The 23,479-nt window shown below is 38.2% G+C and overlaps 2 protein-coding genes across 4 annotated transcripts; both read right to left on the reverse strand.

Moving 5' to 3' along the window:
- Positions 1-1,154: 1,154 nt before the first annotated feature.
- On the reverse strand, positions 1,155-3,298 carry uts1 (urotensin 1). Its single transcript, XM_038726445.1, has 2 exons — positions 3,194-3,298; positions 1,155-2,739 (listed from the first exon to the last, which is right to left on the reverse strand). Exon 2 carries the CDS (start codon positions 2,734-2,736, stop codon positions 2,299-2,301), a length of 438 nt encoding a protein of 145 aa, XP_038582373.1. The 5' UTR covers positions 2,737-2,739; positions 3,194-3,298; the 3' UTR covers positions 1,155-2,298.
- Positions 3,299-5,255: 1,957 nt separating this feature from the next.
- Positions 5,256-22,865, reverse strand: mpv17 (mitochondrial inner membrane protein MPV17). Of its 3 annotated transcripts, none has more exons than XM_038726442.1 (8): positions 22,795-22,865; positions 21,853-21,934; positions 17,688-17,803; positions 14,954-15,046; positions 12,554-12,649; positions 7,109-7,141; positions 6,929-6,981; positions 5,256-6,339 (listed from the first exon to the last, which is right to left on the reverse strand). In XM_038726442.1, exons 2-8 carry the CDS (start codon positions 21,923-21,925, stop codon positions 6,270-6,272), a joined length of 534 nt encoding a protein of 177 aa, XP_038582370.1. In that variant the 5' UTR covers positions 21,926-21,934; positions 22,795-22,865; the 3' UTR covers positions 5,256-6,269. The 3 variants fall into 3 exon arrangements, with proteins under 3 accessions (XP_038582370.1, XP_038582371.1, XP_038582372.1); XM_038726443.1 differs by having other exon boundaries at positions 21,853-21,931; positions 22,795-22,834; XM_038726444.1 differs by lacking the exon at positions 22,795-22,865 and adding an exon at positions 22,759-22,774.
- Positions 22,866-23,479: the final 614 nt, after the last annotated feature.

A 23,479-nucleotide genomic window follows, 5' to 3' on the forward strand; every position in this document is an offset into this window, starting at 1 on the left:
TCACTTCCATCATAGCTGAGCAGTTAATACATTTTTATCAATCTTCTACAGTTCAGCAATCTAAGCAGTTGAGTTCAATTTAATATTCTATTCTGTATCACACACTAACTAACAAGCCACAATAAGTCATTATATGTATAAGAAGCTACATCATCAACATCAACCTGTTCCGCTGGGTAAATTTGTGGGTTCAGTTTAGTTTCAGGTCTAGTGATGCAGAAAACAAGATTGCCAAACATTGCTTCCATGCATTTGTTCTTAAACTGGCAATAATAAATTATTAATGTAAAGTAAATACAAATAGGTAAATATAAAGTTCATCCTGTTAGTGTCTGCTATATGGAAGTCCATGGAGGTCATTAAAAATCAAAAAGGGTTGAGGCGTTCAGGAGGCCAACGGGTTTAAGACACTGACCAATGATATGTCGTCAATGGTTCAAGCAAAATGAATAGCTTGTCTTGATGGTGCTGCAAGAGGAGAGTGTCTAAAATTAAAAAAATTTTGTTATTTGAGGGGCATTAATCTGTTTAGTGAATTTAGAAGAATTCTGACATTTTATTATTTCTTGGGTACATTGGGAATATTTTGCCTGATGGTGGCGCTAGAGGAGAATCACAAGGTCAGAAACATTGGAAATTAAATCAGATTTTGATTTGAGATTTGAGAAATTTTAATCTGATGGTCACCCTAGAAAAAAGGTCAGGGGGTTCACCATCATCATTAGGAGTCATCCCTGGAGGACATGACATAATATATGCAAATTAACTTTCAATCAAATCTGTAGATGTTGAGATTTTGGTACTATAAAGAGGAGAGAGAGCAGTCCCCCCACCTGGATTCAAACATGCAAGGGTATCAAACATGCAGCTTGACCAGTCAAGTGCTGCTCTTTCCCTTTGCTACAGCTTCCAGTATTTTTATTTTCATTATCATCTTTGTGAAGGCTCTTTATCGGCTGACATTTAAACCATATAGCAGTCACGAAAAGATCAATACACAATTATAAATCAGCACAATAACAGAATCAAAAGCAATGATTTCCGCTTCAAACTTTTTTATTACAAAATATAAATGGCCAAAAAGCTTTTTCTTCTTTTGCTAAAACAAAGAATGTGATCAGTGTCAGACATTTATGTTTACGGTAAAATCAAGGTTCTTTTTTGTAGATTAGCATGCTACAGTTGATACAGTACAGGTGATAGTGCTCCCGCTCAAACCAAAGGACAGACAAGAGGACGAAAGGAAGGTTAGAGCTGATATGACAGTTGTGAATTGAAAACAAATCAACATAAACTATGTCTTTCAGCTACACTTTCAAACAAATCCCATTACAACAATTTCAATCAAAGCAATGAAAAGACAGTTTTCTTTGAATAAGGTTCATTATGAGCTAATTGTCCCTCAAGTCATTACTTTAACTGGAGGAATGCCACCTTAATTTGGCCACTTATGTATAGTACCAGAATATGTTTTCTGCAGCACAGAACCTTGGTGCTTCAATTACTCCTTTGCATATGAAACTAGTTTACATGAACTAATCAGCTTACCATGTTTGCAGTCTGACTTAAATCATAAGGGTCATGTTTACTTGAAGGATCAACCTAAAGAGGGGTTATATGAAGATTAACATACATTTGTCAATTTAGTTTTATTTATATAATGCCACTTGATAACAGAAGTTCTCTCATTGCACTTTTCATATAGAGCAGGTCTAGATTGTATTCTTTGTAATGTAATAAAGGAAAACCCTGGAGTTTTTGTGTGTATGTTCACCTTCTTGTGATCATAAACTGGAGGTCAAAGTTTACTCTTATTTACCACAACAGCACCAATTCAGTTGTGTGGTGTGTTACAAGCTAAACACCCATCATGCACCTTTGATTCGTTTATTTTAGTAAGGTGTAATCTGTCATTTTCACTTCAAGCATTAAAACATTTGATGAAAGAGACAATAAAAACAGCACTGCTCATATCCGGTTAAACTATGTCCAAATGATAAAAGTGTGAAATCCAGTACTCGACAGAAGTGTCCAGAAGTCCAGTGCGGAGAGGAGTATGTGCAGGGTGAGGGATGTGAGAAGTCCGTTTCCATATTTTCCAACAAAGTCCTTAAATAACACTTAAGAATTTACATTTTACTCGCGGATGCTGTGACGCGTAAATTGGCACCATCTGTGCGTAAAACGATGTGGAGAAGAAGGCAGGTGCACAAACAACAACTAATGTCAGAGGTCTTGAATACTTAGACAGCGGTTTGGCTGTTTTTAATGAGGCATTTAAAAAAAATAAATAGAGATTTACTTCCCGACCTCGTCGAGGACTTTGCGGTTGAGCTGAGCCTGCTCCTTCTGGCTCTCCATCTTGGCCATCTGGATCATATTCCTCAGCAGGTGGAAGGTCAGGTCGATGGACAGCGGCGGCTCTTCGCTCCGTTTCAACAGCTGCACTGCCGTCCTCACTGCCTCATCCTCGCTCTCGTCCTCTGGTGGGAGCAGGTGCAGAGGGTCCAGGTTCCTCCTTTGGAGAAACCTCAGGATGTTGTCGCCCAGTAGATTTGAAGCGGTGCTGTCCCCGGCGGCCGCCGCTCTGAGGAGCACTTCATCCAGTTGCTGCGTCTGGAGGCGGCCGCTGCCATCCAGCCAGCCGGGGAGGATGCGCGGTCTGCCGGCGGCGGGACGGAGGTGCTGTGTGAGGAGGACCGAGGAGAGAAGCAGGAGCAGAGGGACTGGCTTCATGTCCTGCCAAGAGAGATATATATTAAGATGACAGACAAACAGTTCAGTTAATCAAACTCACATTAATCTCTTTTTTGTTGCGCAGTTTTTCTGACGGATTTAAATCTTTGTGCTACATTTAGAGTTTTCCTGCCATGCATGTTTGATAATTAATAAAGCCAAGATCCTTTGGAAAGAAGTAATCATTTTATATTTTGGCCTTGGGTAATGATGACCGGATTTGAATGATATCTTTGTTTCAATCAGGCATCTTAAATTTGAGATCACTTTCCTGCAACAAAAAAAAATTCCAACATTGTGAACCAAAAAACAAAAATGACAAAAGATATCAGCTTTAAAATAAAAAATAAGCCATATCTAAAAAGGTCAAAAGATGTCGATCTTGCACAAAAATGTCCAATTCACTAAAACTTTAACTTAAAAACAAAAGAGAGTAAAAGAAAGCTGCGGTACTTACTTTATTCTCTCCAGATGCTGCAACTGAACTTTGCGGTCGGCTGGTGAGATCGCAGGTCGGAGCAGAGTCTGAGAAGTCCCTTTGAGCGGCGACTGGAGAGGACGGAGGGGTTTTATACATCCAGCCTGCTCCTTTGACGTCAATGCGAGCACAGAGACCGGTTTGGAAACTATCGAGATGACAATGCACTATAGTCCTGAGGGACAGCTGAGGATGCTGTGATCTACAGAACATAAGGGGTGTATTCCCCCCCCCCAGGTTTATTTATGAGGGTGGGATGACAGACCTCCCAGGGGTACAAGAGGAGGATACAGGGACCCTTGAAGGGGCTCCAGGGGGCCTTGAGGGGAGTCTCTGAGGTTGGGGATTCCTTGAAAAAGTTGAAAAGGATTCTTTAGGTTTGAAGTGATCATAAATAAAATATTACTAGATGTGCATCCTTGGTGTTGCACATCTTTGGCCAGCTATGGATTGGCCAAACATCTGTATTTTATCCATTTTTTTTTTTACATTATCAAAGTTTTAGTTTATTTTATGAATGTCAATTAACTGGGTATGTGATTTGTGTTTGCAAACATGCCTGCATCATTGAAGGACTACTAAGGTATTCTGAATTTGAACGGAATCTCCTTTGGCACATGTGATCAAACTGTATCCTGTGGATATTTGAAGATAACTACTCTACCTTACAGTCAACATAAGGTTTAAGGTATATTTGAAGGGGACAATTAAGGATTACAGGCAATGCCATAGAGCATTTAAGGCCAATGTGATTTGACAAGAGGTAATCACAATAAATCAGTGTTCATTTTCTTTTCACATCAATATGAGTTTATTTAACACTTTATTTTTGACCACCTGACCCATACTGCAGAGTTAGATCTAATCATTGAAGCAACCCTTTAAACATTTAGCTGACGTTTTTTATCCAAAGCGACTTACAATTGCTATACATGTCAGAGGTCGCACGCCTTTGGAGCAGCTAGATGTTAAAGTGGGGGGATTGAACCCAGGTCTCTCACACCAAAGGCATATCCACTGCACCATCGCCACCCCGACACTATCCAATTAATTTACCACTGGCGTTTTTGCTGTGAACAAAAATCCCTTTAAACCTACCGTGCATGCTGTCCATGGTGCTGAAGTTGCTGCTAGAAAGCCTGCAGCTCTAACAGTAAGGGACATTACACACATAATGAGAAGTTATATTATTGTTTGTTGATTAGACCAGAGTTTACAACATCCTCGTGGTCTTGGTAAACATACCTATCCACTAATATATGAACTATTTGAGTAACAATTTTATTTGAATGCATTAAAAAACAATTTTCTCAATAACCTTCTTATTATGAACCATGGGATCTGACACGATTGCTACATTTTCTGCCTTTTTATTTATTTCACATAAGAGTTTTGTGTATTTTTGTTCCTCTCACTAGTTTGAAGTTGGCAGAGCTCAGTTTGGGGAAAAAGGGAATGTCACGTACTTCCCATCAACAGAGTGTTTACATAATTTGGCGACAGTTGTTATATTATAATTATTAAATATAGTTATATTTGTACATCAGCACAAATAACTGGCTATCAGTAACTTTTCATTAAGACCACTAGTAGCATTTCAGCTGGTGCTGAAAAAGCCATTTAAACCGTAAGCCTGCAATAACTTGAACATTTCAGACACAGATGTCAGCTCTATCATGCATCATGTACAGGTTAGAGTGCTAACAACACTATGCACTGTATCTTCATTTAATTACCTTGGTTCACATGTAAAAAGACAGCAAGCTTTGGTGCAGAATCAAAAATGGATTCCAGCTTTCTAGGGAGAGGCTCGTATGCCTCGGGGGAAGAGGCTATTTGGCGGATTTTCAATGGATTCGTCAGACGTTTTCCACTTGCTTTTCCCTGATATAGCCCCAATAGTGTTGTGTGGAAGAAATGTGTGCAGCTAATTTGGTTGACAGCCCAGCTCAGCAGCCTCCATTTCTCTCTCCGAACAAACCCCACCCAGCCAAAGCTAAGTTGGCCACAAAAGTTAGCAAGGTCAAATGTACCATCAACATTACCTTGTTTAAGACTTTATTAGCTTATATACCAGATGTGGTCTTTGTTATTACAAATATGCACATTTTGAGTATAAAGATTGCGTGTACATAAAAATAATATCAAGGAAAAATCAAAACTTAACAGTGATAATCGATGCACCAATGGATTCCTCAGTCTATTTTGTTGTTTAGTGGTGCATTTCCAGCAACTGCTGTACAATAGCTTGACAGAAAATAATTAAATGACAAATAATTGCATGAATGATGACTAGTTTCACATTTTGGGAAATACACGGTTTCTGCGATGTTTGCTTTAATTTGCAGGTTTAGAGGTTATATTATCAAGGTAACCCTTCATTGTTTCATTATCTTCTTTTTAGAAGCCCATATCATTTGCTGACCAGAATGCATTGCATCCTGCAACTGATAAGACTTGGTATTAGGGCGTATAGTTACTAGTAGAAGAATATAGATGAAGCAGGTGAAGAGAAAATGAACAAACCAAATGTGTAAATTACATTACTACAAATTCTGGAACATATTGAAACTAAGTAATGAAAGATTAGATTCAATCGAACAATATGATGAAAATCTGCAAGAAACATTTCCTTCATGATAAGAAAAAACACAGTACTATTAACCTGTAACAAATCATCCTTTAACAGTTATTTGAAATGATTAACAATACATTAAATGTATTACAAACCGGTTGGTGTTGAGTGTGTGTGTGTGCGTGCGTATGTGTGGCTACACTGCGCCACCACTGCCAAAAATCCATTTCCATAAATAACAAACTTTCACAGACATTTCTGCAAATGCAAGTTTGACTTTCAAGTGTGAATTTGACTTTCAAGTGTGAATTTGTCATTCAGAGTAGACAAGCACTTTCTCCCGACCTTTATAAGTGACTCAGTCGCAGTTTTACTCATTGGAAGTATCAGAAGACTAAGTAGCATAAAGTAAGTTAGATCATACACACTACAAATTAGTATAAAATCATCATTAAGACAAGCCGGACTTCTGATCATCATTCACATTTTATTGGCCTTCCAGGTCAAGTAGGAATTCCAACCAACGGCGACAATCTGGACGACAGCCAACCTACAAGCCGGAGGAAAATGTTCATGTTTAATTTGGATGCAATTCAAGAGAGTGTCTGATATTTAATCAAGAGAAATGTAAGGCTTTTAAAGACAATTATAATGCATGATTTTATAGCTTTTTAGATTCAGAAAGAGGTTTACTGCCAAAGATAAGAGAAAAGAAACCAATTGCTGTAAAATGTATAATTTAAATATGTAAACTATATACTGTAAAATGAAGAGCTGTGTAGTGCTTAAAATGAAGAGGATCTAATGTGCAAACTTCTTATTAAAGAATGTGCAAAAGTTCACAGTATAAAGAAAATGAATATGTGCAAAGTGCAAAAATAAAGTTAATTAACGCAATAAGAAGTGTTGTTTTGCAAGGACAAAATTCTTTAAGATTTGGAACAAACAAGATGGATAAAATAATTTTCAGTGCATCAAGACCCCCCTAATAATAATTTCATACTTTTCAGGATATCTACAGGCCAGACAGATAGACCTGATATACCTAACTTGGCCTTTCCTTCTTTGAACTTCACATAAACTTCACATGTCATCAATGCAGCTGATTGTTTGTTGTCAATAAAGCCACGAACCCTTACCTGTGGTGTAGTGGAATGAAGTAGAAATTGGCAATCTGGACTGGGGGCCATAGCTGAAACACAAACAGATGACATTTACTCATTTGATGCACATGCAATTTTAACATTTATTTTAACAAAACAGATATTTACTTTATATGCATAGTCAATAAAATGGTAAACCATATAGGAAAAACTCACATAGTAATTTGAGATCAGGGCATCTGTGTAGTCCTGTGAACAAAGTTTTAAAAAGTCATCATGAGTGCCGAGTCACTTTTAATCAGGGGCTGTATTCAAAAAAACAAGTGCCAAGTGCTTGGTCTAAGAGTGATTCACAAAAGTATTTTAGCACAAAAACTGGTTCCTAAGTCTGAAAGAAGTTAGAGGAAGTCCAGAGGACTCCTAAATTTAACACTTGCTCACAATCATTCAGCTGCAGCAGGAAATGAACCAGGCAATAATGAACACTTAAAAGCATATTTGAATGGAGAGTGGACTGGATTCAACCAGCTCGCCATCAAATCAAAACAATCCAACTCTAAAACGGACATCTCTCACAATTATTCATCAATACAAAAAGGTAATTGTTCAGACATTTTTTCAACATTTCATTAAGTTACATTAAACAACTCAATAATCTACCATAAACTGCAAATCTATCATCTACCTACCTATCTCCTGTCAACCAATCAAAAAATAGATGGGTTAATAGTAGTAGTAGTGGGTAAATTATTTCATTTCAAATGGTGTCAGTTCTCTCAGTTCTTCAATAATAATAAATAAAAAACAGTAGCAGCTCAGTGAAAAGGTCTTCTTTTACCACCATTTAAGAGGAATACAGTCTAAGGGCTGCAGGTCTTCTGGACATTTGAGACACTGTAAAAAAAACTAAAAACAAATTAAAAAGCTGAAGCTGCAAAATGCATCTCTGTTAACTTGGAAGAGATTTCTTTGTTCCATATAAATGTTAACGTTAACATTAACTTGGGAACATTTCAATGTCAAGTGCCTCGTAGGATAAAAAAAATAAAATACTGGCTCTGATTTTAGACTGAAATGAGTATTTGAAGAATGATACAAAAACTTTTTGTTCATGAGTTGCTGTTAATTGAGTTTGTTTTGATATTAAGCGTCTGTAAAGAAACGTCTGGCCTCCAGCACTGAACAGTTGAAACTGGCAGTGGTGGTTGAAGTGAGAGATGGTGATGTGTTGAAACTCCAGTTGGTGGGGAGTTTCATTCCAAAACAATGCCGGATGGAAGTTGTGTAGCAGATGGCCAAGTAATTGTTGAGGAATTGGTAATCAACATCTCTATCAACCCCCTATAGATACACTATATTCTAGTCATTTATTGGCAAAATGCTTGGTGGTTGATTAGGCATTTCCTAGCGTCTTGGTGTTTGTGCTACGTGGTTGCTGTGGTGTTCTGGATGGTTGTCGGTCTCTCCCTCTCTCCATGGTGTTGAAACAATCAACTCAACTACACGTCTCTGTCCATTGTGCTCAAACATTTCTTTCCCCGAGTGCGAAATAACAGCCTATTTACTATATAGTTTCTGTTCACCATTTTATTCAAGTGTGTGAATTCTGAATGAAATTTATGCTGCCCTTAATAACAAGTATAGCAATTGTATTCTGTATACTATAAATTGTATATTTGCAGTATAATCTATAGTGTATACACCATATTCACATCATACTGCTTATTCTGTATTGTCTTACTATTGCCATTTCTTGCTCTCATATACACACACACACACACACATTACTCTGCACTTGTCTCAGTTAATTTAAAGTTGAATCTAATCTAAAGGCAAGAGTTGTACAGAGGCGGCCATCATCCTGTCCAACTTCCCTTTCAAAAAAAATCACACATTACAATAATCGTATTACTCATGTGAAGCATGAAGTTTTTAAAATGTAAAAATGTACGATTGTTTTTGCTAAATGATCAAACAAAAGGTGATGGATGTGGGCTTTGGACTCCACAGCAAAATATGAAACGTGAAAACACAAACACACAAACAAAAACTCCCTATGTCATCTACTTAAAGGTCACCTCTATATGTCTCGACATAAAAACAACGAGCCAATGTTCCAGTTACAATCTTTTTTTCTGGTTTTAACGGTGAAACTGTTTTCTAATTATGGTCAAACAAGCTACTTTGCCACCTGAGGTGAAATTACTGCCGCTGTCACTGCATCAGAGACACGGCAAAATCTTTGCTCCCACACTCTGCAGAAGTTGGGACCTTTCTCGCTCTTCCAGGGGTTTCTAAGATGGTTGTAGGTTTACACAGTAAGTATACAAGAAATTAACACACTTCAGTGTCTTCTACTTAGCAGGAAATTAGATTTTGCTTAAATAAATCTATTTTAACAATTAATTATCATTAATTAATCGCTGCCTATGATGTTTTTTTAATCAAACAACTTATATGGGTTCTCAATGGAAAACTGACCAAAGGAAGTAAACTCAAATGTATCAGTATGGATACAAAACATACCTGATTTTTGAATGTGCTGTTGATGTAGGGCTGGACAATAAAACAATGATGATTATCGCAAAATAATTTTCCTCAATATAATAAATGCTCAATATATCTTCAATGAATTTTTGATTAAATTCATTTGAACAACAAATTAGCAAATAGTATTTCTATTAAAATATTCATTTTGTTCAGGACAGGAGACTAGATTTACCAGAGATTTTATCATAATAGTTTTGACTGTTCTACCTCAGATTTTTTAAGTGATTTGTTAAGAGTATTTGTCACATTCTGACCATAAAGAAAAATCTAACCACATAATTATCCATCTGGTTTCTCCAATTTTCACTCAGGAGCAAAAAATCAGCCTAATACTTGTAAGAAATAAGGATTTTAAATTATCGAGTTCGAATAATGTGAAATGTTTTTATCGTGATAACATTTTTGGCCACATCGCCCAGCCCTGTTGATGTAAACTGTTGTCCCATATTGCAATGCATAAAAAAAAAAAAATAGAGGAGCTGCAAAAGGCTGCAAAATTTTTTATTAAAATGGTGGTGACAGCTTCAAGAACACCAAATAAAACAAAAAAGCACTAACCTGTGGAAAAACATTGGACTACTACCAACCCCCCTCATTAAAGCAGTAGTCAGTAACAACTGCACACACACTATGTAAAACCTCCAGTGTGTCTCTCTGCTGCTCGTATCACTCTGCTAAGCCCCTCCCACCAAACTGACAAGCTCGTCCAGCAGCAGGAGGAGCTGGTTGCCTTCCAAAACCTCAACCCGCCAAGATAGGGCTCACCTCATGATTGCATCAGAGTCTCACCAAGACCCCTGTCCCTCTCGCTTTGACACGTCTTCTCAAAGACGACCCCTTCAAAGCTTCGCAGCACATGGTAGAGCACCCCAGGTTTGAGAGGCAGCTGCGGTAACAGCAGGATGAGAGGCTAGTACCCTCTGAAAAGTTATTCCCCACTGTTTGTAATCATTCCTCTTACCGTGGCATCGAACCTAATGAGCCCGAAGCTCTGTGTGGAGCTGGAACCTGTTCACACATGTGCCAGAGGAACCTGACGGGTTATTTTTGTTACAGATTATCTGTACTGTGTGCTACTGTCAGAATAGTCACAGTTTTATCAAATATGACATAAATGCACTGTGTGTTCTGACACCTTTCCATCAGAACAAGCATCAACTTTTTCAGCAGTTTGACCTACAGTAGCTCATCTGTTGGATCAGACCACACGGGCCAGCCTTTGCTCCCCACGCCCATCAAGGAGCCTCACGCCACCTTACAAGAGCTGCAGTTTTGGAGATGCTCTGACCCAGATGTCTAGCCATCACAATCTGGCCCTTGTCAAAGTTGCTCAAATCTTTACGCTTGTCCGTCTTTCCTGCTTCTAACAAATCAACTTTGAGGACAAAATGTTCACTAGCTGCTCAATATATCACACCCACTGGCAGGTGCCATGATAATGAGATAATCAGTGTTGTTCACTTCACCTAACAGTGGTCATAAGGTTATGGCTGATTGGTGCATGTGAGTGCACAACAATTGAACTGAGACAGTGCAAGAATCAGCTGATGGAGTTTAGGTTTTTTTTTCTGTTGCAGGTAAAAAAAGACAGAGTACAGGTACGAAACAGGTAAACCATAATTGGCAAAGTCATGATTAGACCTGTGTGTGGCTTCAACAATCAGAGCGGCTGTTTGGTCAGTGGCTCCATTCATTTTCCTCTCACATTTCCTCAGTGCCAGGCCTGGTTGTAACGAGCACATTTGTCATTTGTTTTCTGTCCTTTCTGACATTTACCAGGCTGGCCTTTCAGGTCCACGCGCCTCCTTTGGTAAATAATTAATGGTGACCAGGCGCACGTTGGGTAAGCAAGGCAGTGGCGGACGTTTGAGCAGCTGGCACAAGATGACAGTTAGCTTTGACCTGCCATACAAATACAAACACGCATATGTATGAAGGTATGAGTCACTCCAGCTATTTCCCAGCCTCCCCACTTGTCTCTTCCACCATCGCAGGAAATAGTTTCTAATAATAATGAGAGGTGAGTGTTGAAGGTCAGATACTGTACCTCCAATGAAAACCAAACTTCCTCTACGTGTGCTCTCATTTACCTGGGCTCTGTTCATACAGACAAAAACACTGATCTGGAATTTAAATAAAATCCACTTTTTTTCTTTGTTAATTCAATATTTGCTTTTAAAAATCTGTTTTCAGTGACATTTACTGTCCAAACCCATACCTCCATCAGACTCTAGCAGAGTCCTCATTTTGCCTTTATTGCAACATTCATAAATAAAAAATGAGCTGGAGGACAGATCAGGACAAACACTGAACTTTCACCTCAAGTGGAGATCATTTTGACCCACAGTCCAACGGGTTTTTCCAGGTTCAACTAATCACATCACCCAGCATATTTTCTACTGCTTATTTCAGGATGCAGGGGGACTGGAACCTTTCCCAGCATGCACTGGTGGGAGGCAGGGAGACAGGCGAACACATACTATACCTAATTAAGAGTGTCCAGTCCACCTAATAATTATCTCAATATAATTTTCAATACCAATGTTCAGTAAATATTTGACTTTATTCACTAGAATCACACACGAATTAGGACTTAAGAATTTTTTTATTATGATGTTTATTTTGTTGAAGAAAAGCTTTTACTTACTTTTACTCGTGCATATTGGTTGACAAATATTTTATCATAACTGTTTTGAATGTTCTGCCTCAGATTAGTGAAGCGATCCCCTGTTTGGCATCAAGTGTTGCCCATAAAGAAAAGTTTAAAACCACAATTAACCATCAGGTTTCTTCGACTTTCATTCAGGAGCAAAAATCAGCCTTTAAACTCGAAAGAAATAAAGATTTAAGACTTATCGTGATAATTATCGATATTGAAAGATATGAAATGTTTATCGTGATAACACTTTTGGCCATATCGTCCAGCCCCAAGTCCACCTAACTGCTGGAGAAACTTCAGGGAAAAATTCTATTTCCCCCAACAAAGAAAGAAAGAGGGATCATATCCACAACCTGTCTGCTGTGAGGACCGATAGCTAAAACCGTTGACACAGAGGGTGTAACGCAGTCGGTGACACACCGTGATGCGGCAGTGAAATAAAGCGGACTCACCCTCTTGAGCTTGTTGACGTTCTCCTCCACCGTCAGTCCATTCAGAGCACCGGAGATACAGAGAAAAGCTCCCAAGAAACACGGAGCAAAACAGATCTACAAAGACACACAGAGACAAAAATCAACTTCAACTGGGGAGGAATTTTTAATCTGAAAAACTATAATGGGATCAAGAAAAACATCATTAAAATCACCTTAGTGGTAGTTAAATATTTTCTACCTGGGTTTAAGGACTGTTAACACTCACTATTCATAAGTGAAGCTACACTTTGTCATTGTATATAAGCATTTTAAAGTAAGGTTTTAATATTGCAACCACGTGTGTGCTCGTACGCGTCTTCGCTTGAACTCATGAGCGAGAATAATCCAAAACAACCACTTTCATACAGAAATCCTGCAATAAACGCAGAAACACCAGCATGCAGGCTGTGGCTTTTCACTCAGACACGTTCAGGCTCTGTTACTTCATGAAAATGTGTGACCTTTCAGATTCTGTGACCTAAATGGGAGGTTAAGCGTCAGAGGCTTTGACGCTGTGAAGCAGTTTGGTTAGGTTTAGGCACCAAAAGTACTTGGTTATGGTTAGGAAAACATCGTCGTTTGGATATAGTCACAGAATCTGATAGGTCACAGATTTTGGTGTTAAGCTAACGTGACCTTCTCTGTGTTTCTCCAGCTTTACTGATTTTTACTTGACATTATCTGAACCTGTTTGGTCTGATGGGCTTCAGCACATAAACCTTTATTGTTGTTTTGTATCCTTACGTGGAGCCTGTGTTTTGCTGGTAGCAGGTTGCTTTATGGTGTTAGTGGACTGCATGTCGCAAGCTGCAGTGTTATCGCAGTAGTCTGAGAGAGGCTTGGGAGCGCGCACAGGGCTGAATCCGACCCAGAGACCTCACATTTATAGCAGAATAGTGGCTGACGCAAGCAACAGAGAAAACAGGCGTGTGCGTCATTTCTAAGTGAGTTTTGAGCCCATTGACAATAAGGCAATGAAAATTTGATTAATTTCATTGAAAAACTTACCTTTAAGAACATTTTATTAATTTTTTAAATGTCTGGTAAGGGAAAAATAATCTGTGGCAATAGATTTTGTTTTACCTCCTGTCAATGTGTGTGACCTGGCAGTGTGATTGTTGATGAAAACAGAGCAATAAATGTGTAACGTTAGCGACATGAGACCTTTGTTGTGATCTTAACAAACCAAATGCAAACAAAAAGTGTCTTAAGGATCAGGTGAAAGAAAACGATCCTTTTTGTGACTCCACCCTCAGTGTAATCAAGGTTCTAATAGAGGCTAAAGAAGAAGAAGATTTGATGCCTGAACTGAAGCAGAATGAATATTTACTGTACAGTGGATTTTCTGCATTTTACACACAAAGGATGGTCAAAGAAAATCTTAAATTACTTTAAGAGACCCTGTTCTCTCTTCAATTGTTTCCTGTTAAGTGAGTGAAAAAAATAAATAAATAAAAAACATCCACTTGACTTTCATCTGTCATTCAGGTCTGACACAGATCAACGCTGCAGCTGCATCACCTTAAATCTTTCAAGTCACCAAGTGGCATTTTAGTAATTACATATACTGAAGCAGAGGGAGCAGCGCACACTGTGACCACATAGCTATTCAAGCGTAGGAGTACACCACCTTTGTATTTGTAAATATTTTAGTAGAGGGAGGGTTTTATGTTCCTTTTACAGCACTTTGAAACATCCGGTTTTGATAAATGGCTTTTAAGTGACTTTTCTTAGAGGAGGTAAATGATTATTCAGGTTATCAGAACTAATTTTGATAATCCACCGATTGTTTAAAGGTACCTATAACTTGTGCATTCACAACTATTTTACAAGTTCATTCAATGTCACACTGTGAGAGATGAGTCTAATAAAGTTTGCAGTCTGTGTCTGACTGTAAGATATCGATTTTGGACATCAGATGTTGCAATGACCCCTATATTCTTATTTTTAATATCGAACACATTGCCAAATTAGATTTTTATTCACATCTCACATTTACGTTGCTACTAAAAATAATAGGACAACAGATGCAATGAAGGTCTTTAATAAAAAAAAAGTGTTAGGCTCTGGTTGGTGACTCATCTCCGCAGCTCAACAGCTGTATAGAGAGGGAGGAAGGGAGAATCACAGAATATGACAAAATCGGTCAGACCGCTTCGTTCCAAACTCTTGACAGAATTTGACAGCGTTTCTTCCTGTCAGCACGACAAAGAGTCGTCTGCCAGCCTCATATGAGGAAATTGTACCACATTCATCCGGTTAGGCTCAGTTCATTAAATGTGGATGAGCTCAAGACTAACACCCACCCCAACACAGTAGTATCTGGGTGTATCATTGAGCTTGTTCCCACTTTGTTTATTGTGGTACCACAGAGCTCACCTGGTCAAACAGCATTTTCTTCATGGCAGCACTTTTAGTTCCTCCGACTACCAGCCTGTCCAACACTTTGTACCAGCTGCCGATCACTGGACCCTTCGATGTAAAACAAACAAAAACAATCATGATTATTTTCTTATAAATATGATTTATTTAATGCATTGTTATTTGAAAAACAAATCAAAAATTTGATGAACTTGGAGAGCACGAACACGAAACAATCAAACTTCTGAAAAAGTTAAGCACACATAACGCTTAAGAAAAATAACTCACAACTTCACTCCTTGAACATTAAGTATCTGCATGCTGATTGGAGATTAATTAAACTACCAAACTTAATATGATATTAATGTGAGGGAGAACAATACATGATGAGTCATGAAACAGTGTCTTTCTGAATGAATGAGCACACGTGTGTTTTTAGAGCTATTTTCAAGGCAAACATCTTTACATCTTCTCTCTCCAATTTAAAATGACGAGGTAGCCTAGTGGCAGAACATAAAACGATTATGGACATAAATAAACTTTGCCTACGTCGTGGTGATGTCAGAAAAGCAATGTGCTACTTGAAAGGTGAATTGTGCAGCTGTCACATGACTTGATTGGTGAGAGAAGTGAATTCACAAACATTCACAGAAACACTATGCAACATGGATAAGTATCCACATGCACACGAGAACACAGAAATGCCAGTATGCCACAAGCATCCACATGCACGCTCATGCACAGACTTATAGATTATAGAAGTATGATTTTTGATGCTATTGAATGGAACTTTCCCATGAATATTTAAATTTTCTTTCTTAATTTAAATAGTCAAACAGACACCATAAAAAACACATTTTAAAAAAAATCAAATGTCCCATTTACACCTTCATCTCAGGCTTCCAGGTTATACTATAGCTGCCGCATCTTTTCATTTCAGTGTTCAGCGCACAATTGAAATCCACGGACTAAAACTACAACCTTGTTTTAGACATCCGATAAATCAGCCAAGAATAAATTGAATTATTATTTGTCAATTGTGTCATTTTCATGTGGTATTGCAGCTGTGAGCGGGGAGTACTTTGAATTCACCCCATATACAGGTCATATAATTAGAATATCATCAAAAAGTTGATTTATTTCATTAATTCCATTCAAAAAGTGAAACTTGTATAATGTATACATTCATTCCACACAGACTGATATATTTCAAGTTTTCATTCCTTTTAATTTTGATGATAACTGACAACTAATGAAAACCCCAAAATCAGTATCTCAGAAAATTTGAATATTGTGAAAAGGTTCAATATTGAAGACACCTGGTGCCACACTCTGATCAGCTAATTAACTCAAAACACCTGCAAAGGCCTTTAAATGGTCTCAGTCTAGTTCTGTAGGCTACACAATCATGGGGAAGACTGCTGACTTGACAGCTGTCCAAAAGACGACCATTGACACCTTGCACAAGGAGGGCGAGACACAAAAGGTCATTGCTAAAGAGGCTGGCTGTTCACAGAGCTCGGTGTCCAAGCACATTAATAGAGAGGCGAAGGAAAGGAAAAGATGTGGTAGAAGAAAGTGTACAAGCAATAGGGATAACCGCACCCTGGAGAGGATTGTGAAACAAAACCCATTCAAAAATGTGGGGGAGATTCACAAAGAGTGGACTGCAGCTGGAGTCAGTGCTTCAAGAACCACCACGCACAGACGTATGCAAGACATGGGTTTCAGCTGTCGCATTCCTTGTGTCAAGCCACTCTTGAACAAGACACAGCGTCAGAAGCGTCTCGCCTGGGCTAAAGACAAAAAGGACTGGACTGCTGCTGAGTGGTCCAAAGTTATGTTCTCTGATGAAAGTAAATTTAGCATTTCCTTTGGAAATCAAGGTCCCAGAGTCTGGAGGAAGAGAGGAGAGGCACAGAATCCATGTTGCTTGAAGTCCAGTGTAAATTTTCCACAGTCAGTGATGGTTTGGGGTGCCATGTCATCTGCTGGTGTTGGTCCACTGTGTTTTCTGAGGTCCAAGGTCAACGCAGCCGTCTACCAGGAAGTTTTAGGGCACTTCATGCTTCCTGCTGCTGACCAACTTTATGGAGATGCAGATTTCATTTTCCAACAGGACTTGGCACCTGCACACAGTGCCAAAGCTACCAGTACCTGGTTTAAGGACCATGGTATCCCTGTTCTTAATTGGCCAGCAAACTCGCCTGACCTTAACCCTATAGTAAATCTATGGGGTATTGTGAAGAGGAAGATGCGATACGCCAGACCCAACAATGCAGAAGAGCTGAAGGCCACTATCAGAGCAACCTGGGCTCTCATAACACCTGAGCAGTGCCACAGACTGATCGACTCCACGCCACGCCGCATTGCTGCAGTAATTCAGGCAAAAGGAGCCCCAACTAACTATTGAGTGCTGTACATGCTCAAACTTTTCATGTTCATACTTTTCAGTTGGCCAACATTTCTAAAAATCCTTTTTTTGTACTGGTCTTAAGTAATATTCTAATTTTCGGAGATACTGAATTTGGGATTTTCATTAGTTGTCAGTTTTAATCACCACAATTAAATGAAATAAACATTTGAAATATATCAGTCTGTGTGTAATGAATGAATAATATCCTGACCAGCACCTGTAATTAAAGAGTTAACTTTTCTTCATGTTTTGTGAATATTTGGAAAAGCGTGTTACATGTATGTTTATCATTTTAGCATAAAAAAAAAAAACCAATTAGTCAAAAGGACAACTTACCACGAAGAAGAAACCAATACTCATCATCTTGGCCGTCCGCCGCATGTTGTGATTCGCCAATCCTCTTCTCTCAAACAGCTGTTGGGAGATGACATCACCGACACCCACTAAAGACCCTGGAGGGCAAACGGGAGACAGATACTGTTTATCACACCACTGAGCATGATCATACAGCCACTGCTTTTATTCTTTAATATTCTTTTAGAATTTGTATTTTTCAACAATTTCATATATTTTTTTAAAGGTTTATGTCTATTAGTATGCACCTCGTCACAAAAGCATATTCCATGTACTATTTTATTCATGTGGATGATATTTACACAGCAGCTACAAGAGATTCTGTATTTACATTATATGTAGACCATAAATCCAAGCAGCCAAGTGTGAAAAACTGCTCATGTCTGTTACTGTGCAATAATTATGGCAGCTATGATATTTCCTAGTCAGGTGTCCACAAACTGTTGCCAAAATAGCTGCAAAAGCCACCATCATGCGTGTTATAGTAGTGCAGTTATCCAACGCAATCAATGCTGCTAATAAAAAGGATATATAAAGCCTACACTTCTGCTTTAACTTTGACAAGTCACCACAAACACATAACATGATAAAAAAGGCTAATTTAGGCTAAATGACCATTTATTTGACTTGACTATGGTGCTAGCAACAATAGTAACGATGTTTAGAATTGACATAATGCTGAATGTTTTTTTAAGTCAACATTGGGACATTTATTTTTCCTTTCTTCTGACCCAGCATGAATGTAACATTAGCATCAAGAGACAAAAGACATTTCATGTTCTGATGAAGAGAAATGCAGCCAGAAAAAGCGGAGGGGGATTAAAGGTCTGATGACGGATTATGATGCTCACATTATATCATTTTGTCTTCTCAAGGCAGAAAAAGCACAGGTCTAATTCACTGAAAAAAACAGCTGCATTCCACTTTGCTTGTTCCAGGTTCCTGGTAGTGTACAATACAGTCACACTGCCTTACTGGGACGCTTGATGGAACTGAGCCATCGTTTGAAAAAAATTAAGTCAAACTGTCTGCTCAGAATAAAGATCTATTCCAGTGGCATATACAGTTTCAGCTCGTTCACATTTAATGTGCCACCTCAGCGTATAACATGCTGCAAAAAGGAGGCACTCTTGTGGAGACCAGCCACTGTCTTTTGTTGATAGAGTTTCCTAAAGTTTTAATTTTACTGAGAACACAATTATCCGCAATAATTGTTTTTTTTGGCTACTAGAAGGCAAAAAAAAAACAACTCTGCAACAACTTTGTCAGACACACAGCAAAGTTGTTCGCAAACATCCATTTACGAATCCAGCTGTAGTACATACTTGTATTTAGATTTTATGCTACTTTCTACTTGTACTATACTGCAATTCGGAGAGAAATATTTAATTTTTTGCTTGAATATATATCTGACTAGTTACTTTGCTGACTAAGATTTTACTTACAAAACATATGAAGAGCTTTTATGCATCTTCATATGTTTTGTACGTATGACATATTTGACACACAGCAGTATATAAAATAGCTCACTTAGCTCCACTTCAACCAACTACAACAGTAAAATGTTAATTACACATAACACTTACATACATCTACTTAAGCCATATTTTCATTGCGGGACTTGTCGTGTGTGGTATTGTTACTTTTACTTAAGTAAAGGATCTGAATATTTCCATCACCGTCCAGCAAAACAAGCATTTATTTGGAGTAGTTTTTCTGTCCACCTGGTGAATATAAGTCCAGTTTTCATTCTCCTATTAGATTTTTTTTGGTCTCCACCAAACTCCTGTGGGAAATGTCTGTCTCTTTAGCTGCTAAATACTCCACAATGTCCACCAGCTCGTTTCTAACTGTGCAGGTCTGCTGTTTGGTGCTGAGCAGGTAGCATACAGTGGGGGTTGGTGAGAGGAATCCAAACAGTCAGTCAATGTACCAAATCTCCAGAATCATGTCTACATGTTGCACTAAACAAAATCACAGCTGTCAATTTAACTCCTGTCAGGATGATATTTGGTTTATTTGTGTAGTTTTTTCCCCCTTAACTCATAAAAAGACACATAAAAACACGTTCAGCAGGTGGAAAAAGCAGCTGTAAACCCCACTAACATAATGTCACCCACTGCTGCTCACATACCATAGTTAAAATTGACAGCACACTAATAACAGACCCAGCTGAACAAGAGGTAACCTTTCCTTAAAATGTCAGGGGAGAACTAATAAGGGTAGTTAGGTGACAAGGTGGACACACACAAGCATGCACACACACTCGTCGAACAGAAAATGTCAACTGTACACCTTCAGAAGAACAAACGCGAACATTTCCTTTGCGCACTTTTACTCAAAGACACCTTGATGAGCAGTAAAGCACTAAGAGAAGGGACTGAGTGGAGTTAAAGCTCATGAGCTTCAGTCTGTTGCTCAACACTTCACTTTATGATGATAAAAGAACCACTTCTATTAACCCCCCCCTTGCCCCACCCCCACAAACACAGACTCAAAGGTCTCAGGGGAACGATGGAGGGAAGAATCGAGGGGTGGACTTGTGCAAAGAAATATTCTAACATCAAACTTAACACCTCAAATCACACATGCATCATAACGAATACGTTACTCCTCCCACAAAGGTTGAATCTCACGCAGAGTTGTAAGATTTTAATTAAGTCACCCAATCAGAGCCTCTAACCTGCCCAATCCTCAAAACTAGCCAATTTTAAAAATTATTTTAAAATGCAGCCGAGTTGGTTGGAAAACCAGTTGCAGAAAAGTATTTTAAGTGGCTGAATACTGACCACTAAAATAAAATTGCATCTAAATATGTTTTAATTGTGAATTATACTGAAGAATTATCAGCAAAATGTACTTCAAGTATCAAAAGTAGAAAGTACTGATTAAGTAGAGTGGCTCCTTTGACAGTGTTTATTATAGAATATCATATCATGTTGTGGTTCATCAATGTGGAGCCAATTTAAGATTATAATACACACACAAATTTTTTATGTAAAAACTAACCGTGTCAGATTAATGCAGTGGAGTAAACATTTCCCTCTAAAGTGCAGTAAAAAGTAGCAAGTGGAAATACTCAAGTATGTCAAAACTGCATTTAAGTCTAATACTTGAGTAAAATGTACTTGTTACATTTCAGCACGGCTAATAACAGCAAAGTCTTCAGAAAAAGGAGCCTCTATCAGACAACTGGTGAGCATTGGCTCCATCAAGTGGTGATTAAATGGTAATGCATTGGAAGAAAGTACTTCATATTTTACAACATCAAATACTAAACAATTGCTCAATTGATATTTGGACATAGGAAGAGTTATATCTTGCAGTAACAACATGTTCAGATGTAGTAAGATTCATAGATACAGAACAGCTCTAACAGGCCCGCTCTACTGTCACTGACTTTAAGAAGGAAGTAACTTCAAGAATTTCTGGGTATTTATGGTCAAAAAGGTCAAAGGTTTCCCCTCAGTTTGTTTGAGAAATTGCCTGAACTAAAGGCTCCAGCTTGTCATATTATCATAAAGGCTAATTTGTTATTTTCATTATTGATACATTGACGGATTATTTGTTTAAAACTAAAAGTTACTCTGTATGATTGTTTTATGATTCAGATGGCATCCGTTTCATTGTTTTTAGAGAAGACATCCTACACATAGTGACTTTATTGACAAAAAGTTCACAAGTTACCATCTTATATTTACTCATTTTGACTGACAAACAGTCTAAAAGAAGTTTTACATTTACCACATGAAGGAAAAGAAAAGCTAGGAAGTCCTGAAATTTGATAAATTGTAATCAGCAAGGGCTTCATGCTTAGTCTTTATCATTCTCAAAACAGACAGTGATTAGACAAAAAAAAAAAAAAAAAAATCTTGGTCACTGGGTTCAAAGACCTTTCCTCTTTATTGATTCTGAAACTACCTACCCTGTAAACTGGAGCAAGGCTCATGAAATGTGACCAGCAGATAAACATTTTAAGCTTAGTCTTTGTTTTGTTGCATTTAAAAGTGTAATAAATAATCTCTACCTCTTAGTTGTCTAGTTAAGACAGGCTAGTTTGTCTGTCTTTTGAGAATTACTTTTGCATCTTCAGTGAACACATTCAGTTGTTGACGAAATGCAGTGGGTATGAAAAAGTTATACCTACCAGCAGTCACTATCTGCACTGACCACGGGTATTTGGTCATCAACATTTGGTAGGATTTCCACAGGCCTGCCATTCTCCCCTGCTGGAAAAAATAAAAGCACATAGTGATCATCACAAAGGGACATTGCAAAAACGTGATTTTCCATTAACCTAGCCAGTCTAGCGGCAGGCAATGTGACTCAAATCAAGCGACCCTGCTAATAAGTTCCGTTAAATTGTCTATTATGGATTGTTGACTAATTTAATTAAACTAGTCTGCTTCTTTTAGGCCGAGTTGGAGGCAGCAGTAGAATATACTTCCGTACAGAGATATGCCCATTTAACCTATAAAACATAAGTTAACTTTTTACAGTGCACATGTTTTTGTCCAATTAAGCAACACTTTGAGTGCTTTTTATAACATTTACAGACATCAACTGCCAGTTACTGGATGAAATGGCAAAATGTTACCCGTGTGATATAAAGTTAAATGTTATTCATCTGTGAATTATATCAACGCCGAATTGAAGGGTTACTTCAATTAATTAACCCAAATACAAGAATCAGGTTCTAACAGATACGTAGAGTAACACACATCCAAACACATTTTAAATTGTCACGTTTTTAAACGCAGTTCGTCGCAACGTGGCTAAGCTAACGGTGACAGTAAATCCTCGCAGCAAATGCATGTTGCGTCTTAGCCGACGTTACCAGCGTTAAGCCCATGGTTAAGACAGGAGGTTTCAAGCTATGCTAGCTGCAAGTCTGTGACAACTTAGCAAACACAAAACTTCTAACGTTGTTATTCTATGTTGTCACGTTTCCTAACTGTTCAGAAATATGACCGAAAGACAAATGAGCTGCTGCAAACTCACAAACATAACCATCAATGCATGCACCTCAACTTTAACGTCTATCAATACTCACTATAGTTCAATTCAATGTGAATTAACACGTTCATACCTGTTTAAGGTGCCCGGCTCCACAGAGCGAGCTGTCGGTGATGCCTTCAAGTATCCGCACCGGGTCGGATTTTGCCTTCAAAAATTCACATTTCATCCAGGCACATTATCTTTGTTAAATATGACAAATTAAAGCATTATTAATTTAACAGATTAGGGAGGAAGATGAATGCTTGCGTTGAAGCCAAATATAAACCTTTTTCTGGAGCACTTTCAACATTAATGAGATGTAAACAATCTAAAAAAAAAAAAAAACCCAATCAAAAACAAAATAACTCCCAAGATCTAAACCATGTCAAACTACTTTCCCTCAACAATAAATGTCAATAACAAATTACTGCATGGTCCGGTCTATTTGGAAATGTCACTACAGTAATTTATTGATTTAGTTCAACACAATTACTGACAAGCACAACCTTAACGGAGTAAATTTGCAGATAATTTGGCATCTTTCGTTTACACATAACAGTAAGAAAGAAAGAAAAACAGTTTGTCAGTTTTGTGTCCTCGCTTGATAATAGTCTTGTAATAATGTTAAGTGCATGAAGCTACAATGTTGAGTGAACAGCACAAAAGGTTTCCCACAACCATGGAAGGCAGCATAAGAACTGCAATGTGCGTCACTTCCGCTGTAAACAAGAGTCTGCTGCCCTCCTGCGGGCAACGCCAGTATGGATAAAACCACA

The sequence above is a fragment of the Micropterus salmoides genome, unplaced genomic scaffold, assembly GCF_014851395.1.
Source record: "Micropterus salmoides isolate LMB-PRFRI ecotype aquatic unplaced genomic scaffold, ASM1485139v1 Ms_hic_scaffold_18, whole genome shotgun sequence".
NCBI lineage: Eukaryota > Metazoa > Chordata > Actinopteri > Centrarchiformes > Centrarchidae > Micropterus > Micropterus salmoides.

Excerpts from the sequence above, each read along its gene's own strand:
- uts1 (XM_038726445.1), bottom strand. The coding sequence starts at position 2,736 with ATGAAGCCAGTCCCTCTGCTCCTGCTTCTCTCCTCGGTCCTCCTCACA.
- mpv17 (XM_038726442.1), bottom strand. The coding sequence starts at position 21,925 with ATGGCAGGCCTGTGGAAATCCTACCAAATGTTGATGACCAAATACCCG. Across the intron at positions 7,142-12,553 it reads ACGTCAACAAGCTCAAGAGG|GACTACACAGATGCCCTGAT; the intron begins GTGAGTCCGCTT and ends CTTTGTTCACAG. Across the intron at positions 6,340-6,928 it reads TTCATTCCACTACACCACAG|GTTGGCTGTCGTCCAGATTG; the intron begins GTAAGGGTTCGT and ends TCCGGCTTGTAG.